Genomic DNA, 18208 nt, shown 5'->3' with positions numbered 1-18208 from the left:
AGATGATCATGGAGACCTAAATGCCGTAGTCATAGACTAAGAAGCATAATGTCATGATCATCTAGTCATTGCAAGTTATTTTTATCGGTGGTTAGCTGTAATTTGTTAATTTTATTGCTTTGATTTTAGAACAGTGACCTCTTGAATTATTATGGGTGCTGCCATTTGACTTTGCAAGCTTCAGGAAACAAAAACTCTGTACTGTCTTACAATGACATGAAATAACTATATACCAATAAACAACAATTAAGGTTTTATTTACATTTTAAGGAGTTATCGGTCAACATTGAAAATGCATCGAAGTTCAACAATAGTGACACTAAGTTGTGCTTATAATGCTGCACCTGACTTAATGACTGATGATCATATGCTATATATTCTTGTCTTTATTTTACTCAATGTAAAAAAATGTGCTTTTTTGTTTATTGTAGACATTAACTTTAATTTGTTGGCTCATTTCAAAAATAATGTTTTGGTCTATTGTATAATGTAAGCTATGGAATACTGTATATTATATAATGTTTATGTTTTATGAAAGCATCAACTTTGTTAAAAACTTTCTTTATCTATACCGAAGTCTTACAAGCTTCAAAATAAACACTTTATATCTGAGAAACGTATGGTATAAATGTTTAACTCAAATCTATAAATTTACTCTGAATCTTAAAGTATATAAAAAATGAAACTAGAGTGTTAGTGCAGAATTTGATGAAAGTGCAAACACCTTGACTTATTTCTTCATCATTATCCTGAATTACACATGACAAAGTGGGGTGTGGCACAATCCAGACAGCTAAGAAGCAGAAGAGGCAGAATTGGGACCAGCATAAGAGTTGTGGCACATAGGGCTGTTGGAATGGAGAAAAAAATCTGGAGTATGTATTAAGCTATGTATTAAGTTTTTAAACAAGGCAAACAGAATTAGTATTAATTGTATAAAAACTGACAACATTGATTACTGAAATAAATCATAATAGTTATATTAAAAAAGGAAAAAAATATACTGCATGCTCCTGACAAGCTACACTTATTCTGATACTCATTCTGATAGAGCAGAAAGATGCTACTTGATGGGTAAAGCCACTGCATTGAATAAAATCTAACAAGACAAATAAATACATGCCTGAACCTGGAGAAAAAAAAAACAAACACTGACAGAATATGCAAACTCCACACAGAACATGCTTGGATGGGGGATTGGAACACTGGACATTGGATCATCAAAATGGCAGTTCTACACACTGCACGAACATGCTGCTTTAGTTTAAACAGTGGAATTAATCAACTCAGTTGATTCATTAATGTTTCATTAGTTTCAAAATGCTCAACTGGCTCTTAGTATATTTCTTTAAACAGAGTTAACTTGTAATTAATTTTAAGAATGCTTTATCACACATATACCATTTTAGAAATATTGCAATAAGTGTAAGGTATTTCTTATTATATTTACTTACAAATTCATTTTCTGACCACTCTTCCTCATCTTGTTCATCATCGTCTAAACCAGAGGCAAAGAAATTTACTTTATAGTTTAGTTATTATAGTCCTTTTAAATTAGTCAGTCAGTCAGTCATTATCCAACCCGCTATATTTGGACTGTGGGAGGAAACTGGAGCACCCGGAAGAAACCCACAAAGACACGGGGGAGAACATGCAAACTCCAAGCAGGATGGACCTGGAAAGCGATCCTTTTATATTATTTAATGGCAATTGTTATAACTTGAATTTACATTAAAAGAAAGCTGCAGATGATTAAAATTTTGCTAGCATGTCTATTATATTTACAATACACGTGTAGAGTAAAATGAACTGTTACTATGGCATGCAACTGCAAAAAAGAAATAGAAAACAAGAGAATACATTCATATATAATTAACCTCTTATAAAAATGCATACACAAACACATAATTTGAACAATGTTTTGCTGTAGACAGTAGTTACCATTTTAAAATTCAGCTTGATGCAGTTACAAGAAACAGGTTTACATTACCTAATAATCACATTTTTAAATACTTCTTACCTGGGTTATAGTCCCTTGGTGGTACTGTGGGTAGATTTTTTATTCTTAGCCTGTAATTTTTAATAAATAAAATATTTCATTAATTAGAAATACAATGGATGCCTTGTTTATTACCACAACTATAAAATGTTATTGCTTCTTTAGTTAGCAATATATAAAACTTGGAGACCATAGAAATGGAAACTGCACAAAAAATATTTCAAATGAAATAACTGAAACAGAATTAATGATACAGATATGAATTAGGACCAAAAAGAAAGCATACCATTTTTGTTAAACTAAAGACTCTTGAAAGTAAACATTTTATAAAAATATTAATATGTGTGAATTAAAAATGAACAGCTGTCTAAAGATCAATGTCAATACAGAAACTTAAGACGACAGTAGCAGCAGTTTTAGCAGTTATTAAATCCAATTTTTTCCAGAACTTGTATACCCTGGTTGGGGCAGCCAGCCAACCCAGGCAATTCTTTCAGCTGTTGGAGGAAAGTGACATTCAAGCAGTAAACCTACACATACAACAGCTGAACAGGCAAACCCAACCTCATGTAAGCTTCAGACCTGGGGCCCAGGCATAGTAAGGTAGCATTGATTTAAAACTGGGTCATTATAGTGCTCTTTAGCCACATATTCTAGCATAGCACAGAAGTCAATGATAAAGCATTTATAAAACAGATGACTTGATGATTCAGAATACATAAAATACAACCTTAAAGTTGCAAGCAAGAATTATAATTGCTATTCTTTATTATAATGTACTGTAGTGTTAGATTCACAAAAAGTTAGAAGTCTTCAAAACCCATCTTGGTTTAGTTGTAGAAAAAGCTTTTCTTGTAAGTGGCTTAATGCTTCTAGAATGCCTTGTAAACAAAGTAGATGACACATGAAAAAAATGGGTTAATTAACAGGCGAAAGCACAACAAAGACAAACAAACACGTACTAGTATACTCAGCATTACTATATTAATTTTAATAGCTGAAAAAAAGATGATAAAATCTGCATCACAGATTCATGGAAATCTTGGAGAGTTATATGGCCATCAAAATGTGGATTTAGTTTACTAAATAATAATATAAACTGGTTTTCTATGTGTTTTGCAGGATCACAGCTTCAATGATAGCTGAACCACACTTTATGAATCAGTTGTAGTATAGAAACCTTATAACGCTAGGCAGCTTTTTTGAGCTTCTACACTAACTGCACATTGCTGTTCAGTGCAATGTTTCTCTCCAGAATGATAAACTCTGAATAAAATAGACACACAAACATGTACTTATTGATGCTTATGTTTCAATTTTTTTTTTAAATTTAGGTGGCCATAAATCGAACTCTCTTAATCATTCCATATGCTAAACAGTTAATTAGCCAGTTTGTTAGGAAGCATTATGTACTGCAGTATACAATACATGCAGTAGTATTAAGACAGAAGGAAGTCTACAGGCTGGGGGAAAACTGGGCAAATTCAGCACAACAATACTTTTACAACAGCATTGTTGCTTTGTTATGAAAAACGAAATCTATGCTTCAAAAATTCATACCGGTCCCACGTGTTTTTTCCAGTTTTGCGTATTAAAGCCACTTGCTCATTTTGAAACCTGCGTGATTAAATGAGGGGAAAATGTACTTTGTTATTTTGTTTTTATGAAATATTGTAGAAATAGTAATAAATAACTGTGCTAAATTAAATACATTTAATAAATTATTAAATTAACACTTGCTTGTGAAAACAGTACACAGAAAAACTAATTAATGTAAGCTTTCTATGTGTAGGAAAAATGCTAAATTAGTTCAGATTCTGTTAGCCTTGTTAGTAATATTACACATTATTTAACAATGCTAACTGCAAGCTGAACCAAAACTCTCAAATTCAAAATCATATTAAATTAACAACACTATATAGGAGGCTAGCAGTTTTTTTTTTTATTTTTAACCATCAAACCTTTTCTCTCTGAAACATACCATCATCCACTACAAGAATATATGTTATTAGAAATGTGCAGATTGTTTTTTGTGACTTTTTTGTTTAAAACATTGTAAAATTAACCATGTTACTTTGATTAGTAATACAAGGCATTACTTATTAGAAAACATAAAATTATATACATTTATGGCTCATTCTGTTAAGCAGTAGTTTCCAACACAAAGTGCAGCTGTAATGCCTTACAAGTCAATTTCTTTTCAGTGCTAAATGACTTAAAATTATTGTGTGCATATGGAACATAAAGTGTAACCACATGTTGTATGTTAAGCATACTTTTGTTTGGTTGCTGTCATTTTTCTGTATTTGCTGTACAATAAAAACTCCACTACTAATTTTAACTTACTGTACAGTACTTGTAAAACTAAAATTTAGCTTACTTGTAGTGTATTTCTACATGAAATACTGATCTCACTGCAGACATAATTTTGACGTCATTGTGATTTTTTGACTGGGGAATGTATGTTAATAATAAAATGAATTTACTTGTAAAGTTGTTTGTGCTCACAAACACTATAATCATGCTAAAAAACACAGGACAACAATATGAAACATCAATAATAATTCATCTGAAAACAAAAATGTACCTTCATTCAGAATGATGCATTATTGAATTAAATATTTAGCATAAATATAAATGGCAAAAATAATTTTGATAATTGTCATATCAACATTGGTAGCATATACAATGTATTAAGTAATTTTGTTCTAAATGTCTCAGTTTTGGATTTTAACAAATATTCAAACCCAAAGCCAACAGCAATGGGCACAGCATTCCAGCAAGTAGTCAGCATGTGAATTTCCCCTTGGGATTAATAAAGTATCTATCTGTCTATCTAGCAGTAACTGGGAACCAGTGTTCTACAACCAAGATTTATTGAATGCGTAGACACAGAAAATACACTGGTGTTAACAATGTACAGTAGTTGTTATTTCTTTCTATGTATAGAGTATACGTGACTTAACTGTTAAAAGTATTTAGCTTAAATGTAATTATAACACCAAATAAGGATGATACAAGTCTTAAGACAAAACAGTGCAGAACTAGACAACACTGTAACAAGCAATGCTATTGAACCTAATACACCTACGACCAATTTCAGGGACTTTCATAAAATAAAATTCATAAAATCCAACTTGTGAGAATACATTACCTCATGTATGTCTGACACATATCAGATACCTCATACATCATTTGTGGTCTCTAGGAGAGGCTATTGAGCTAAACTGAAATGTTGCTTGTTAGGCAAAAATAAATCAAAAGAAACCCTTTCCTTTCTGTGAGACTTTTACTGGTTAAGTAAATAAGGCCAGTATCTTCGTATCAATTGAATACTACATGTAATCCACGTACTGTACAAGCTTACCACTGTTTGATGTGGACTATACACATTGCATTTTCCATCATTCCTCAATAATGTATTCAGGTAGATCAATTGTTGTACAAGGGAATGCATTATGCATTAGACATGTGCATACATTTTTTCTATGCTGATGTTCATTTTAGTGTATTTGTATTAAGTCAACTTAGCTGCTGCTGGAAAGCACAGCTCACAACAGTCAGTTAGCAGTAATCAAACTTCAACAATAAATTCTAGTAGAGGCTATAGTTTTTCTAAAATAATACTTTCACCACTTTGGGTCCACATTCCCTACCCTGGGCAATTCCTTGAAATTAGCCGATGCCTCGGTAATATACAGCTCTACAATCACCATGCTTTATGCATGGTAGGGGATTGACCAGTATTATAATATGCTTTACTTGAAAAATCAATATACTGTATGTCCCAGATAAATGCAAATTACTTATTGATTTAAAATGTATAATCCAAGGCAAGATATCACATATGAACTGGGAACAAATTAATTTTATAATACTCACTGCAGCATTAGGAATACACTGTTGATTTGACAGTTGTCTGCATGTCATAAATCATATTTAGACTGGCAATAAGCTTGACATGGTCTGTGATTATTTGTTTTGCAGTTAACTTTTGGGCATTTTGACTCAGTGGATGTTGTTATGTGTGCATGTGAAATCACCTTGTAACAGACAGTGATCCTACCAGCAGTTAGGTATTGCTGTATGCTGCTGGATAGGTGTTAGATTCCAGGGACAGCAGGGTAAGGTAATATTTACTGCACACTACCTAATTAACTGAATTAGCCCTTTGAGCATGGGAAAGATGCTATATAAATAAAATGAGTTGGCATCCAGATTACTATTACTTTAAAACATGTCTGATAGAGTCCAAGTACTTCTTAGTGACTTGCCTTCCTGTGACACTTAATCAGGATTTCCATCTGAATATTCTGAAATTAACAGTTTGCAATGAAAGAAACAGACATCAGTACTTTGATTACCCTGGACAGACCATTGTGTCCTCTCCACAGATTTATCTATATTTGTGTCAAACAGTGCTGGAAACCTGTGCCTAAACCTAATTAGGTTTGATTAATACCTTTTAAAAATGACAGCATCTCATGATCTTCTCTCAGCATCTCAAATATAGTCTGAATTGTGTCAAAAGTTGCCCTTTTTTTTAGCCAGACAAGTTTGCACATTTTCTTACCCTAACATGCAAGTGCTATAAAGACACAATGTTCATATGTGATATTAAACAGCAGAAATATTTGCAGGGCTTCACAGAAGCCTTTCTTGTCAAGTTTAAAAGCCTCTAAACATCATGGAAGCTTTTGTAAGTGGTGCACACAGAATGGGGTAACTGTACAATTACTGTACTGTTAAATCATACATAAAGTCTTTTGTTTATAAAGTTTCTAGGACTGTGGAGTGAGATAAAACTAGATCTTCACAAATAAGCTGTAACAGAACACACCTGTTATTCCAATAAAAATTGGTTTACTGTACCTGCTTCACTCTTAAGATGTTTTATGAAAACATTGGGAATTTGTTTACTTAAAAGTAAATTTTGGTAAATTACAGATAAAAAATATACGCAATATATTACTAGCCTTGGTAGTTTTTGCCAAACCTTCTTTCTGGTAACAGCTTTTGCCAGTTTAGTATGAAACTGTGACAATAAGTTATAATACATGTTAATAGAACTGAGAACATTCAGCTGTCTCATTACACCTTTACTGTTATGCTCCACTCTCTGGATTTGTATGTTCTGCTATATGGAAACAATACAAATATAACATGACAATGGTACTTTTAAAGAGGAGGAGACAATGAAATATGACCCCATCATAATATAAAAAGCTAGTGATAGAGGCCAGGGATTACATCACACAGCAATACCAATGAAAGCAGGAGGCTCTGTATTTGATTAAAATGTACTGTAGTATTACAGGTGATTATACAAATATACTATTGTATAGTATATTTTCAGTTGAAACTATTATGATGCCATTAGTATTAATGAACAACAATGCTTTTTCATGGAAAACAAAGCAACATTAGTGTAAATTTTCACTTGCATACGTTGTATAGTATGTAATTTGATTTTAATACATAGTCTTAGATAAAGGCATCTCTTAGGACAAAACTGGGCCATGAATATTGTAATATCTTAAGAGTAGACCTCTCTTATCTTACTCAATTGGAAGAATCCTAAACCACCCTCCATAACTCAAAGGGAAAAGGGCATTTTAGTTTACTTAAATTGGCTAGAATATATTAATACACTTCTAAAATAAACAGGCAGGACCTCAGGTGTCCTTTCTGAATTCCAAATATCCTTGATGATTTCCTCATATTTGATTCTCTGAGCACATACTATACTTCTCCAATATTCAGTTATTAGATATTTATTGGTAGACATTTCATATATAACATGAAAAAAATATGGTATCTTACATTAAAAGAATGACATGGGCAATTTTTTTTTTTCAGTAGTATACATACTTTCTGAATTTGTTCATCAAGCCCCCATCATTCTTCTTAATATCATGGACCATTTTCTGAAGTTGCCTAAAAGTAGAAGAAAAGAAAATCTTAACGCATAAATATGATCCTACAGCAAACGTAAATAAAAAAAAAAAACATTTATAAAGTATAACAAAGTATAACAGTTTTTCCAATGTTGTAAATCCTACAGTAAAACTATTATATACATTTTCAGTTATTATGACTATTTATTGTACTAAACTTAATTTAAAGCAGCAGCTGAACTCAACATTTTTGACTAAGACTTAGTCTCTGTGATTACATATTAACATACAGTGGTGTGAAAAACTATTTGCCCCTTCCTGATTTCTTATTCTTTTGCATGTTTGTCACACAAAATGTTTCTGATCATCAAACACATTTAACCATTAGTCAAATATAACACAAGTAAACACAAAATGCAGTTTTTAAATGATGGTTTTATTATTTAGGAGAAAAAATCCAAACCTACATGGCCCTGTGTGAAAAAGTAATTGCCCCCTGAATCTAATAACTGGTTGGGCCACCCTTAGCAGCAATAACTGCAATCAAGCGTTTGCGATAACTTGCAATGAGTCTTTTACAGCGCTCTGGAGTAATTTTGGCCCACTCATCTTTGCAGAATTGTTGTAATTCAGCTTTATTTGAGGGTTTTCTAGCATGAACCGCCTTTTTAAGGTCATGCCATAGCATCTCAATTGGATTCAGGTCAGGACTTTGACTAGGCCACTCCAAAGTCTTCATTTTGTTTTTCTTCAGCCATTCAGAGGTGGATTTGCTGGTGTGTTTTGGGTCATTGTCCTGTTGCAGCACCCAAGATCGCTTCAGCTTGAGTTGACGAACAGATGGCCGGACATTCTCCTTCAGGATTTTTTGGTAGACAGTAGAATTCATGGTTCCATCTATCACAGCAAGCCTTCCAGGTCCTGAAGCAGCAAAACAACCCCAGACCATCACACTACCACCACCATATTTTACTGTTGGTATGATGTTCTTTTTCTGAAATGCTGTGTTCCTTTTACGCCAGATGTAACGGGACATTTGCCTTCCAAAAGTTCAACTTTTGTCTCATCAGTCCACAAGGTATTTTCCCAAAAGTCTTGGCAATCATTGAGATGTTTCTTAGCAAAATTGAGACGAGCCCTAATGTTCTTTTTGCTTAACAGTGGTTTGCGTCTTGGAAATCTGCCCTGCAGGCCGTTTTTGCCCAGTCTCTTTCTTATGGTGGAGTCGTGAACACTGACCTTAATTGAGGCAAGTGAGGCCTGCAGTTCTTTAGACGTTGTCCTGGGGTCTTTTGTGACCTCTCGGATGAGTCGTCTCTGCGCTCTTGGGGTAATTTTGTTTGGCCGACCACTCCTGGGAAGGTTCACCACTGTTCCATGTTTTTGCCATTTGTGGATAATGGCTCTCACTGTGGTTCGCTGGAGTCCCAAAGCTTTAGAAATGGCTTTATAACCTTTACCAGACTGATAGATCTCAATTACTTCTGTTCTCATTTGTTCCTGAATTTCTTTGGATCTTGGCATGATGTCTAGCTTTTGGTCTACTTCTGTGTCAGGCAGCTCCTATTTAAGTGATTTCTTGATTGAAACAGGTGTGGCAGTAATCAGGCCTGGGGGTGGCTACGGAAATTGAACTCAGGTGTGATACACCACAGTTAGGTTATTTTTAACAAGGGGCAATTACTTTTTCACACAGGGCCATGTAGGTTTGGATTTTTTTTCTCCCTAAATAATAAAAACCATCATTTAAAAACTGCATTTTGTCTTTATTTGTGTTATATTTGACTAATGGTTAAATGTGTTTGTCACACAAAATGTTTCTGATCATCAAACATGCAAAAGAATAAGAAATCAGGAAGGGGGCAAATAGTTTTTCACACCACTGTATATGAGTATAAGTATATACCATACCATATGTAGGTAAGAATATATTTTTCTATTGAAAGCTAGAACAGCAAGAAAAAAAACAAAAAAGCATCCTTAACTTACACACTTATTTTAGCATTTCCACATGAGTACAAAGTCTACTACTTATTACAGTGCTGAACAACAAGTGCTTTCTAAGAATAAGTTAAGCAATTATATTTGGTCTTCTAAACAGCTAGTGTGGAAATACACAATCTTATATTGGTATTTCCTCTCTCTTACACAATGCAAAATCTTTTGACTTCCATTATGCTTTATACATAATCATCAGTCATTTGCATGAAAAAGATGGCAGGTATCTTTCTAGGCAGTGCTAATGTGGTCAATGATTTCTGTTTGTGTCCACTTTTGCCGCAGTGCAGATTATAAAAAAGAAAAACTACTGAATATTCACTTAGTGTCGTACAACTCAGAGTATACTTGGTCAGTCCAAGCAGCTGTGACCTCCTCTTATTGAGTCTTACATGCAGTATGGTCTGTCAGATGTATTCATCTCATGTTCACGGATCTTAAAATGCAATGGTTACACAAGCAAGCTATATATGAATTCTACTTGAATGAAGTATCTCGGTTACAAGTGAACAGATATTTCAGGTTTCCTGTGAATTGATCTCATGCAAGATGATTAGTCATCTCTCAATCACGTTTTCCATTTTACCAGAGAAACAAGATGGTAATCTCACAGAAGCTGGTACAACCTGTTCTCAAGTTTTCTCAATCACTTTGACACTATACATTTTATACTCAGTCAACCCACATTACAAAATGGGTTATAAAATCAAGACAGATTACAATATTATTTTTCTTTCAGTTAGATAGTTTAACATATCATAACTAGCCAAAGAACGCTTTTGCTACCCAAGTAAACTTGTTTCTTTTAAACGTTGTCCTATTCATCATCTACACTACTTATGTGATAACTATCAATTTCTCCGAGATCCTGAGTTAAGTATTTGTTCAGTTTGTGTACAGTATATTTGCATTACATAATTGTGTAACTATTACCTGTGAATGTCAATTATCTGTAGTTCCTGGTAAACTGCAGTTTCAGGAATAGATGTTTAATCACACATTAATAAACTGGCTGGCTCATGGAATAATTGAATCTATGGGTCATGAAAAGCATCTGCAGCAGGAGGTGGGGCCAGGGGAGTCAGGTGTAATTTTGGGCTCACAGATATCACTGCAAGTTTCCATATTAGGGGAGAGAGCACCAATATTTTTATTCGATAATGATATAGAGACAATTCAAAGTTGATTAATTTAACACTGATTAAAAATTATATAATGCTGTATGGGCAACAAAGAGTAAAATTTATAAGTACCTCATCATAAAATGGACTTAAATAAATGTCTTCCATCAAGAAACTGAAAAAGTTACTAACGCGGTCCTCAGCTTTTCTCTTTGTACCACAATCTAAACCACAATTGTGCATGTACTAAAAATGTTGTTTGATTCTGTTTCATCATGGCTTATTTCTATCACAATTAGTAATACTATGTGGTTGTATTACTGCTATGGCTTTTATAAAATAAGGTTTCAATTTGATAAAAACAAAAAAAGTTGTTCATGTTTGGCAACACTGTAGTTGTTCAATTTCACTGCTAAGAACTGAAGATGGATGCTTTTTAATTTTTTTTAAATAATAATAATGCATAAATATTATACAAAAAATATTGCACACTTAAGATACTTAAGAGCAGGGCTGTGGAGTCGGTAGATAAATGCTTCTACTCCTCAGTTTCTAAATCTTCCGACTCCGACTCCTCTGTATGTATATACTATGCTAATGTATTTTCTACATCCATTGAAGGAAAGGAAGGCAACATACATGTCATTTCACCACAGAACTACTGGCTAGGAAGCCAACACTCTACTATAATGCCAGATTAAAGATAAACACAATTGACTGGCGGCCGCAGATTGCGGGTGTCCACATGGACGGGCAGATCCAGCTTGCCGAAAATCACGACCACCGCCCCCATCCAAAGTAATGTGATGCCTCTGTCTGCTGCAGTGGCTGTCTCCTCTGTCAGCCAGCTGGAAGTTTAGTGCATTGTGTCACTCACCGGCCAGCTGATCAGCAGAACGAGCCTCTGGAGACAGGTAGGGAGATCTGTGTTCTCGGCTCCTTCGGCCCCCTTCACTAGCGCATAGCGAAGGGGAACCGACGGAGCTGAGAACACACCAGATGATTTTTCAGGCGTTTGACACGTAATGACTAAAACGGCTGAAAAATCGTCTGTGCATCTGTAAATGTATGGGGGGCTTTAGGCTAGGTTCACATTTCCCTGTAACAGTGGAACACGACACAATGGAAAGCGGTGCCGCACCTTACCTGTGCATTACATCCCATATAGTGACGCATACAGTCAATAAAAAGCATGCTTCATGGTTACTTGACATGTTCGTTTTGTGGTAACATTATGCACTGCATGCATTGGGCTTTATTCTTACAGCAGAGAAGTAGTTCATTATGACTGTTTGTGAATTGGGACATTTCAACTTACTTTTTTAATTCCCGTTTAAATTTAGTAGGAGTCGGAGTCCACAGCCCTGCTTAAGAGAAGCAGAGTCATTGAATGTAGTGTATTAAGTCTCTAAATGACAGATGATGATAATTAGTTGTAAAAATACAAATAAATATTAATCTACACTACAAACTCTTTCCTAAAAGAATTTCACGGAAACTTTAAGGGCTTCTTCACATTTCAGACAAGATCAGTTAAAACTATTGGCTCCATCCTATTTTTCTGACAACAATTCTAAACTGGCACAGTGCAAGGGCAGTTGTGTGCTCATGAGCACTGTGATTGACTGGCACCCCATCCAAAGTTGTTTCCTGCCTTGTGCATGATGCTGTCAGGACAGGCCCCAGGCAAACCCCTAACCCCCTTCTTCCACAGACCTGTATTATGCATGTTTCTGAATCTTAGATGTTACGTGGATTATAATTGTTTGCAGAAGCTCAAAAAGCTATACAATATTTACATATAAACTGTGACAGATCAGCAATGTAAATATTGACATTCATTTTCCAAATGACATAAGTAAATGTAGTATTATTTAGGTAATTATTGGACATAATGGGAACGCACAGAAGACCATTTCCAAAAATAGACAAAAAACCCAATTCATAGTATTGGATGTTACAAATTAAAAATTTTGTATTTTGATATTGCATCTTAATAAAGCTGTCTAATTTTAAAAAATTTCAAATTGTTTTTTGAATTGTCTAAACTTCATGATTTCTTACCTTTCTGTCTGCTTATCTGACATTTGATCAATAACTTAATCTAACACTGCAATTACCGGTAGTTGCTATGAGCTAATAATTTGTTTTTTCTGTTTCAATTCAAAACGTTTGAATTAGAAGTGTCTTTTAGCAATTGTTGATACAATCAATGCAAAACAAACAATAAATGTTTTAAGTTTTCTAGTAAATTCATATGTCACTGTGCAGGGCATCAGTAAGTTTTCCTATAGCAATAAGAAACAGGACATGCTAGAAAACGTAAGGAATTGGTATCAGGTTTCATACTGGTATTGCAATCCTTGGACAACTACAAACAGACAAAGGAAGAAGGTTTTACTTTAAACAATGCCAAAATAGTACATACTATTTTTTGATGGTAACACAGACTAAATGGACTCTCTCAACTCAGATAATTTATAGAACTACATTAGAACTTTATTTGTCCTGAGTGAGAAAATTGGCTTTTTATAGAAGCTCTTTAAATATATATAAATACATAGGTAGGTAAATTAAATAAATAAATAAATAAATAAATAAATACACACACATACACTTTGGTCTGAGCAGATACCGGAGTGACTAAAAAGCAAGAAGATAAAAAAAAAAAAGTTCTGAGTTCGCTGTCACAGTGAGGCACTACAGACTATGAATTTGTAAGGTAATTGTGACCCACGGAAACTACATTCCCAGCCATCTTTCTTCTATGATCAAACTATGTAATTCAATCAATTCTGTTCTAGTATCTACTCCATAACACAGTAAAGTACCCTTTCTTGAGCTACAATACAAAACTGAATAAAACAACACTAAATATTTAAAGGACGGAGGAAGGGAGAAATCTGGAAAACTATGTAGTACTGTTTAACATTTACATACTTTGCCATTTATTCCTTTCATACGTTGTACATACAGTTTTACTCTGTCATAAATCTGTCACTAAAATGGACACGATTACAATTTTCTTCATACAATGCATATAAAATCAACCAAATAAATGCATTACTATAAACAATTAAAATGAACAGCCGATTACCTACAGATAGTAATCCTTCTTTTGTTTACTAGCCTACAAAGCTATCAAAATTCCAAGACATTATTTCATTCAAATTTGCACAGACATTCTTAACTTTTCGCCTACAGTGCACATGTTTAATCACAGTGATGGAGGGAGGCTTTTAAAGTAATCACATGTAATCATAATGAAACATGTGGAGTCTATAATTACACCCTAGGTAAACAAAGTATTCTGCGGTCTCTACACTCTTCAGGGTAAAATTGAAAATAGTTAAAATCACTATGTTTGAAGAAATCCAAGTGAAACCTCAGGACCAGCTCTATATCATGGTAAGACTTCTTTTTTAAAAAAACTATTTAATATCAATTTGATAAACTCTCTTGGGAGAAGTGGACAAATCTAATACATAACCATCTAGTATAGAAGGCTAAATGTGTTCTTGTCTGGCATACAAATCCACAGCTAAACCTCTCTCTGCCAATTTTGCATATACAGTCATGGCTGAAATTATCGGCACCCCTGGAATTTTCCCAGAAAATGCACCATTTCTCCCATAAAATTGTTACGATTACAAATGTTTTGGTATACACATGTTTATTTCTTTTATGTGCATTGGAACAACTCAAAAAACAGAGAAAAAAAGTCAAATCTGACATCATGTCACACAGAACTCCAAAAATGGGCCGGACAAAATTATTGGCACCTTTTCAAAATTGTGGGTAAATCATTTTATTTCAAACATATGATGCTCATTTGAACTCACCTGTGGCAAGAAACAGGTGCTGGCAATATAGCAATCACACCTGAAGCCAGTAAAAATGGAGAAACGTTGACTCAACCTTTCTGATGTGTGTCGGAGTGTGCCGCACTAAGCATGGAGAACAGAAACAACAGCAGAGAATTGTCTGAGGACTTGAGAACAAAAATTGTGGAAAAATATCAATAATCTCAAGGCTACAAGTCCATCTCCAGAGATCTTCATGTTCCTTTGTCCACTGTGCGCAACATAATCAAGAAGTTCACAACGCATGGCACTGTAGCTAATCTCCCTGGACATGAGCGGAAGAGAAAAATTGATAAAAGACTGCAACGAAGGATAGTCCGAATGTTGGATAAACGGCCTCAATCAACTTCAAAACATATTCAAGCTGTTCTGCAGAATCGGGGTGCAACTGTGTCAGCTCGAACAATCAGTCGACATCTGAACGAAATGAATCGCTATGGCAGGAGATCCAGGAAGACCCCACTGCTGACACAGAAACAGAAAATAGCCAGACTGGAGTTTGCCAAAATGTACTTGAGGAAGCCAAAATCCTTCTGGGCGAACATCTTGTGGACAGATGAGACCAAAGTAGAGCTTTTTGGTAAAGCTCATCATTCTACTGTTTACAGAAAACAGAATGAGGCCTATGAAGAAAAGAACATAGTACCTACAGTCAAACATGGTGGAGGTTCTAAGATGTTTTGCTGCCTGTGGCACTGGATGCCTTGACTGTGTGCAAGGCATCATGAAATCTGAAGACTACCAAAAGATACTGGGGTGCAATGCAGGGCCCAGTGTCAGAAAGCTGGGTCTGTGTCAGAGGTCATGGGAATTCCAGCAGGACAATGACCCCAAACATACCTCTAAAAGCACCCAGAAATGGTTGAAGACAAAGTACTGGAGAGTTCTGAAGTGGCAAGCAATGAAATTGCTGTTGGAAGAAGGCATCCTTCAAATCCGAGAGACCATGTGTAGTTTACAAAAGAAGAGTGGTCGGAAATTCCAGTTCAGAGGTGTAACAAGCTTGTTGATGGTTATAGGAAGCGTTTGATTTCAGTTAATTTTTTCCAAAGGCGTGCAACCAAATATTAAGTTGAGGGTGCCAATAATTTTGCCCAGTCCGGTTTTGTGTGAAATGATGTCAGATTTGGCTTTTTTGCTCCGTTTTTTGTGCTGTTCCAATGCACATAAAGGAAATAAACATGTGTATACCAAAACATTTGTAATTGCAACCATTTTCTGGGAAAATTTAGTCCCCATTGGTAAAGGGGAAGGTGAGGGGCTAATTTTCATTATTAAATCATTTACCCTGGGAAACCTAACTTAGGGACCACACCAGAACCGAAATGAAGTTTCTCCCTTCAGTAGGTTTAGTCAAGGAAACTTTGGCTTGGGACTAAAGTTTTTCCCCTTGGGGAATTTATTTAGTGAGCACATCTGCACTTTAGTGCTGCCAGGTATAGAATAAAGAGCCAGAAATCAAAAATGAATACGGAATAACTAGGGCTCCTGAAGGCAAAATAACAAAATGATAGAGAGTTAAAATTTATATTTTCTAACTACTTAATTTGCTTTTCCTCACTCATTATGTGATAATTATATAGACTGTTATTATGATGTAAGAGAATGATGATGAAACATTTTCCCCCACTACTAGTTTATAACCATGATGTCACTGCATATTCTTTGAATCATTATCACATTGGACTCTGGTCATATACATGCTTAGCAGAAGCTACCCACAGATAAATCATTTCCTTGGGCAGCTGCTAAGTGTAAATGTTTTTATCACTTACTGTTAAAGCTAATTAAATGTAAATAAAGAGAATGTTTTTAAATCTGGCTCACTCCACATTTTGTTAAAATTAGCTAGTCCCAGGTAGCCCCCAGCAGAACCTCACAACCCTAAAACCTACTACCCTATAGTTTGATAAGTGGTTTTAAAAACAGATAGCTGGAAGGACTACTTCAGGAAAAATACACGGTTTAATTCTTTTGTAATTTTACTAATTTGGTCTTCTCTTCCACTGCTATGGCGTTATTTCAGTGCCACTATTCTGAGCGCACGTAAAAAAAGATTGCAAGTACAAGTGTTGCATTTTGAGGGGAAATTTATTTTGAGCGTACAAAAGCTGAATTTGAGTGAACAAAATTCATTGCTGCGTGCAAAAAATGTATTTCAGTGTTTGCACTTATCCATATACACACACACAATAGCACCCCCTCTCGCTCAGTTTTTTCATTTCGCTTGCTGCAATGTGTTGCTAGCGCTCACAACATTCTCTGCTGCAAGCGCTCAACTCTCTGTACACCGTTATAAGTGTGCCACAAAACCAACCAATCACAGACTTGGTTTCAAAAATTCTGATTGGCTCTTACGGTCTCCAATCAGCTCGCTAGCTGCTGCATTCCAGAAACAGTCCGAAATGTAGCTAAATCCAGCTAAACCCTAATTAAACCCCAATTTGCGGATAATATCTTTAATTATTTTATTTTAAAATTGGGGTTTAATTGAGTTTAGCTGGATTTAGCTACATTTCGGACTGTTTCCGGAATGCAGCAGCTAGCGAGCTGATTGGAGACCGTAAGAGCCAATCAGAATTTTTGAAACCAAGTCTGTGATTGGTTGGTTTTGTGGCACACTTATAACGGTGTACAGAGAGTTGAGCTTGCAGCGCTATTGTGTGTGTGTATATGGATAAGTGCAAACACTGAAATACATTTTTTGCACGCAGCAATGAATTTTGTTCACTCAAATTCAGCTTTTGTACGCCAAAATAAATTTCTTCAAAATGCAACACTTGCACTTGCAATCTTTTTTTACGTGCGCTCAGAATAGTGGCACTGAAATAACGCCATACACTGCTTCTTCTACTCGAAAATGACAGGAAAAACTGTTGTAGGAGAACACAAAAATAAATGTATTTTTTAATGTGTTTACTCATACAACATTTAAACATCCAGTATGTCCAAATATGCAATATGTTGAGTGCAGACCTGTTTTGACAGATTTTGTTAAACTGCAGGATCATTATTAAAATTAGTTTTTCCATATGAAAGTTTTTTTCTCTCTAAAGAAACAAACCGCACCTTAGAAAATTATTATATTAATGAGAAATATCACTCAGCAAGTAAATGTTAAGCCACTAATAGATGGGAAATATTGATTTACATGTTTTTTGCTGTAATTTCACTAAAACATTTTAATAATATTGGAATTGATAACACAGCATTATTAAACTCACTCAATCCAATTTTGGGTCATGTTGGGGCCGGAGTCTTCAGTATTAGCATCAAGGCAGTTGACTGGTGATTGGTCCAGCCTCTTACGGGACCACAAAAAACATGGCA

The 18208-nt window shown here is 34.9% G+C and overlaps 1 protein-coding gene across 7 annotated transcripts in view; it reads right to left on the bottom strand.

The window, feature by feature from the left end:
* blnk (B cell linker) overlaps window positions 1-18208 on the bottom strand; it is a 206046-nt gene that overhangs the window by 48722 nt on the left and 139116 nt on the right. For 5 of the 7 annotated variants that reach the window (XM_039770706.1, XM_039770696.1, XM_039770721.1 and 2 more), the window contains 4 exons: window positions 7871-7936; window positions 3560-3616; window positions 2021-2070; window positions 1455-1498 (listed from right to left, as the gene is read on the bottom strand). In XM_039770706.1, coding sequence (XP_039626640.1) covers window positions 1455-1498; window positions 2021-2070; window positions 3560-3616; window positions 7871-7936 — 217 coding nt within the window. The remainder of the gene's footprint in view (window positions 1-1454; window positions 1499-2020; window positions 2071-3559; window positions 3617-7870; window positions 7937-18208) is intronic. The other 2 variants (XM_039770714.1, XM_039770737.1) reach the window with 1 other exon arrangement.

Source organism: Polypterus senegalus, chromosome 1 (assembly GCF_016835505.1).
Source record: "Polypterus senegalus isolate Bchr_013 chromosome 1, ASM1683550v1, whole genome shotgun sequence".
NCBI lineage: Eukaryota > Metazoa > Chordata > Cladistia > Polypteriformes > Polypteridae > Polypterus > Polypterus senegalus.
The sequence above is the reverse complement of the archived record's forward strand: the minus strand, read 5'-3'. Positions and strand labels throughout refer to the sequence as shown.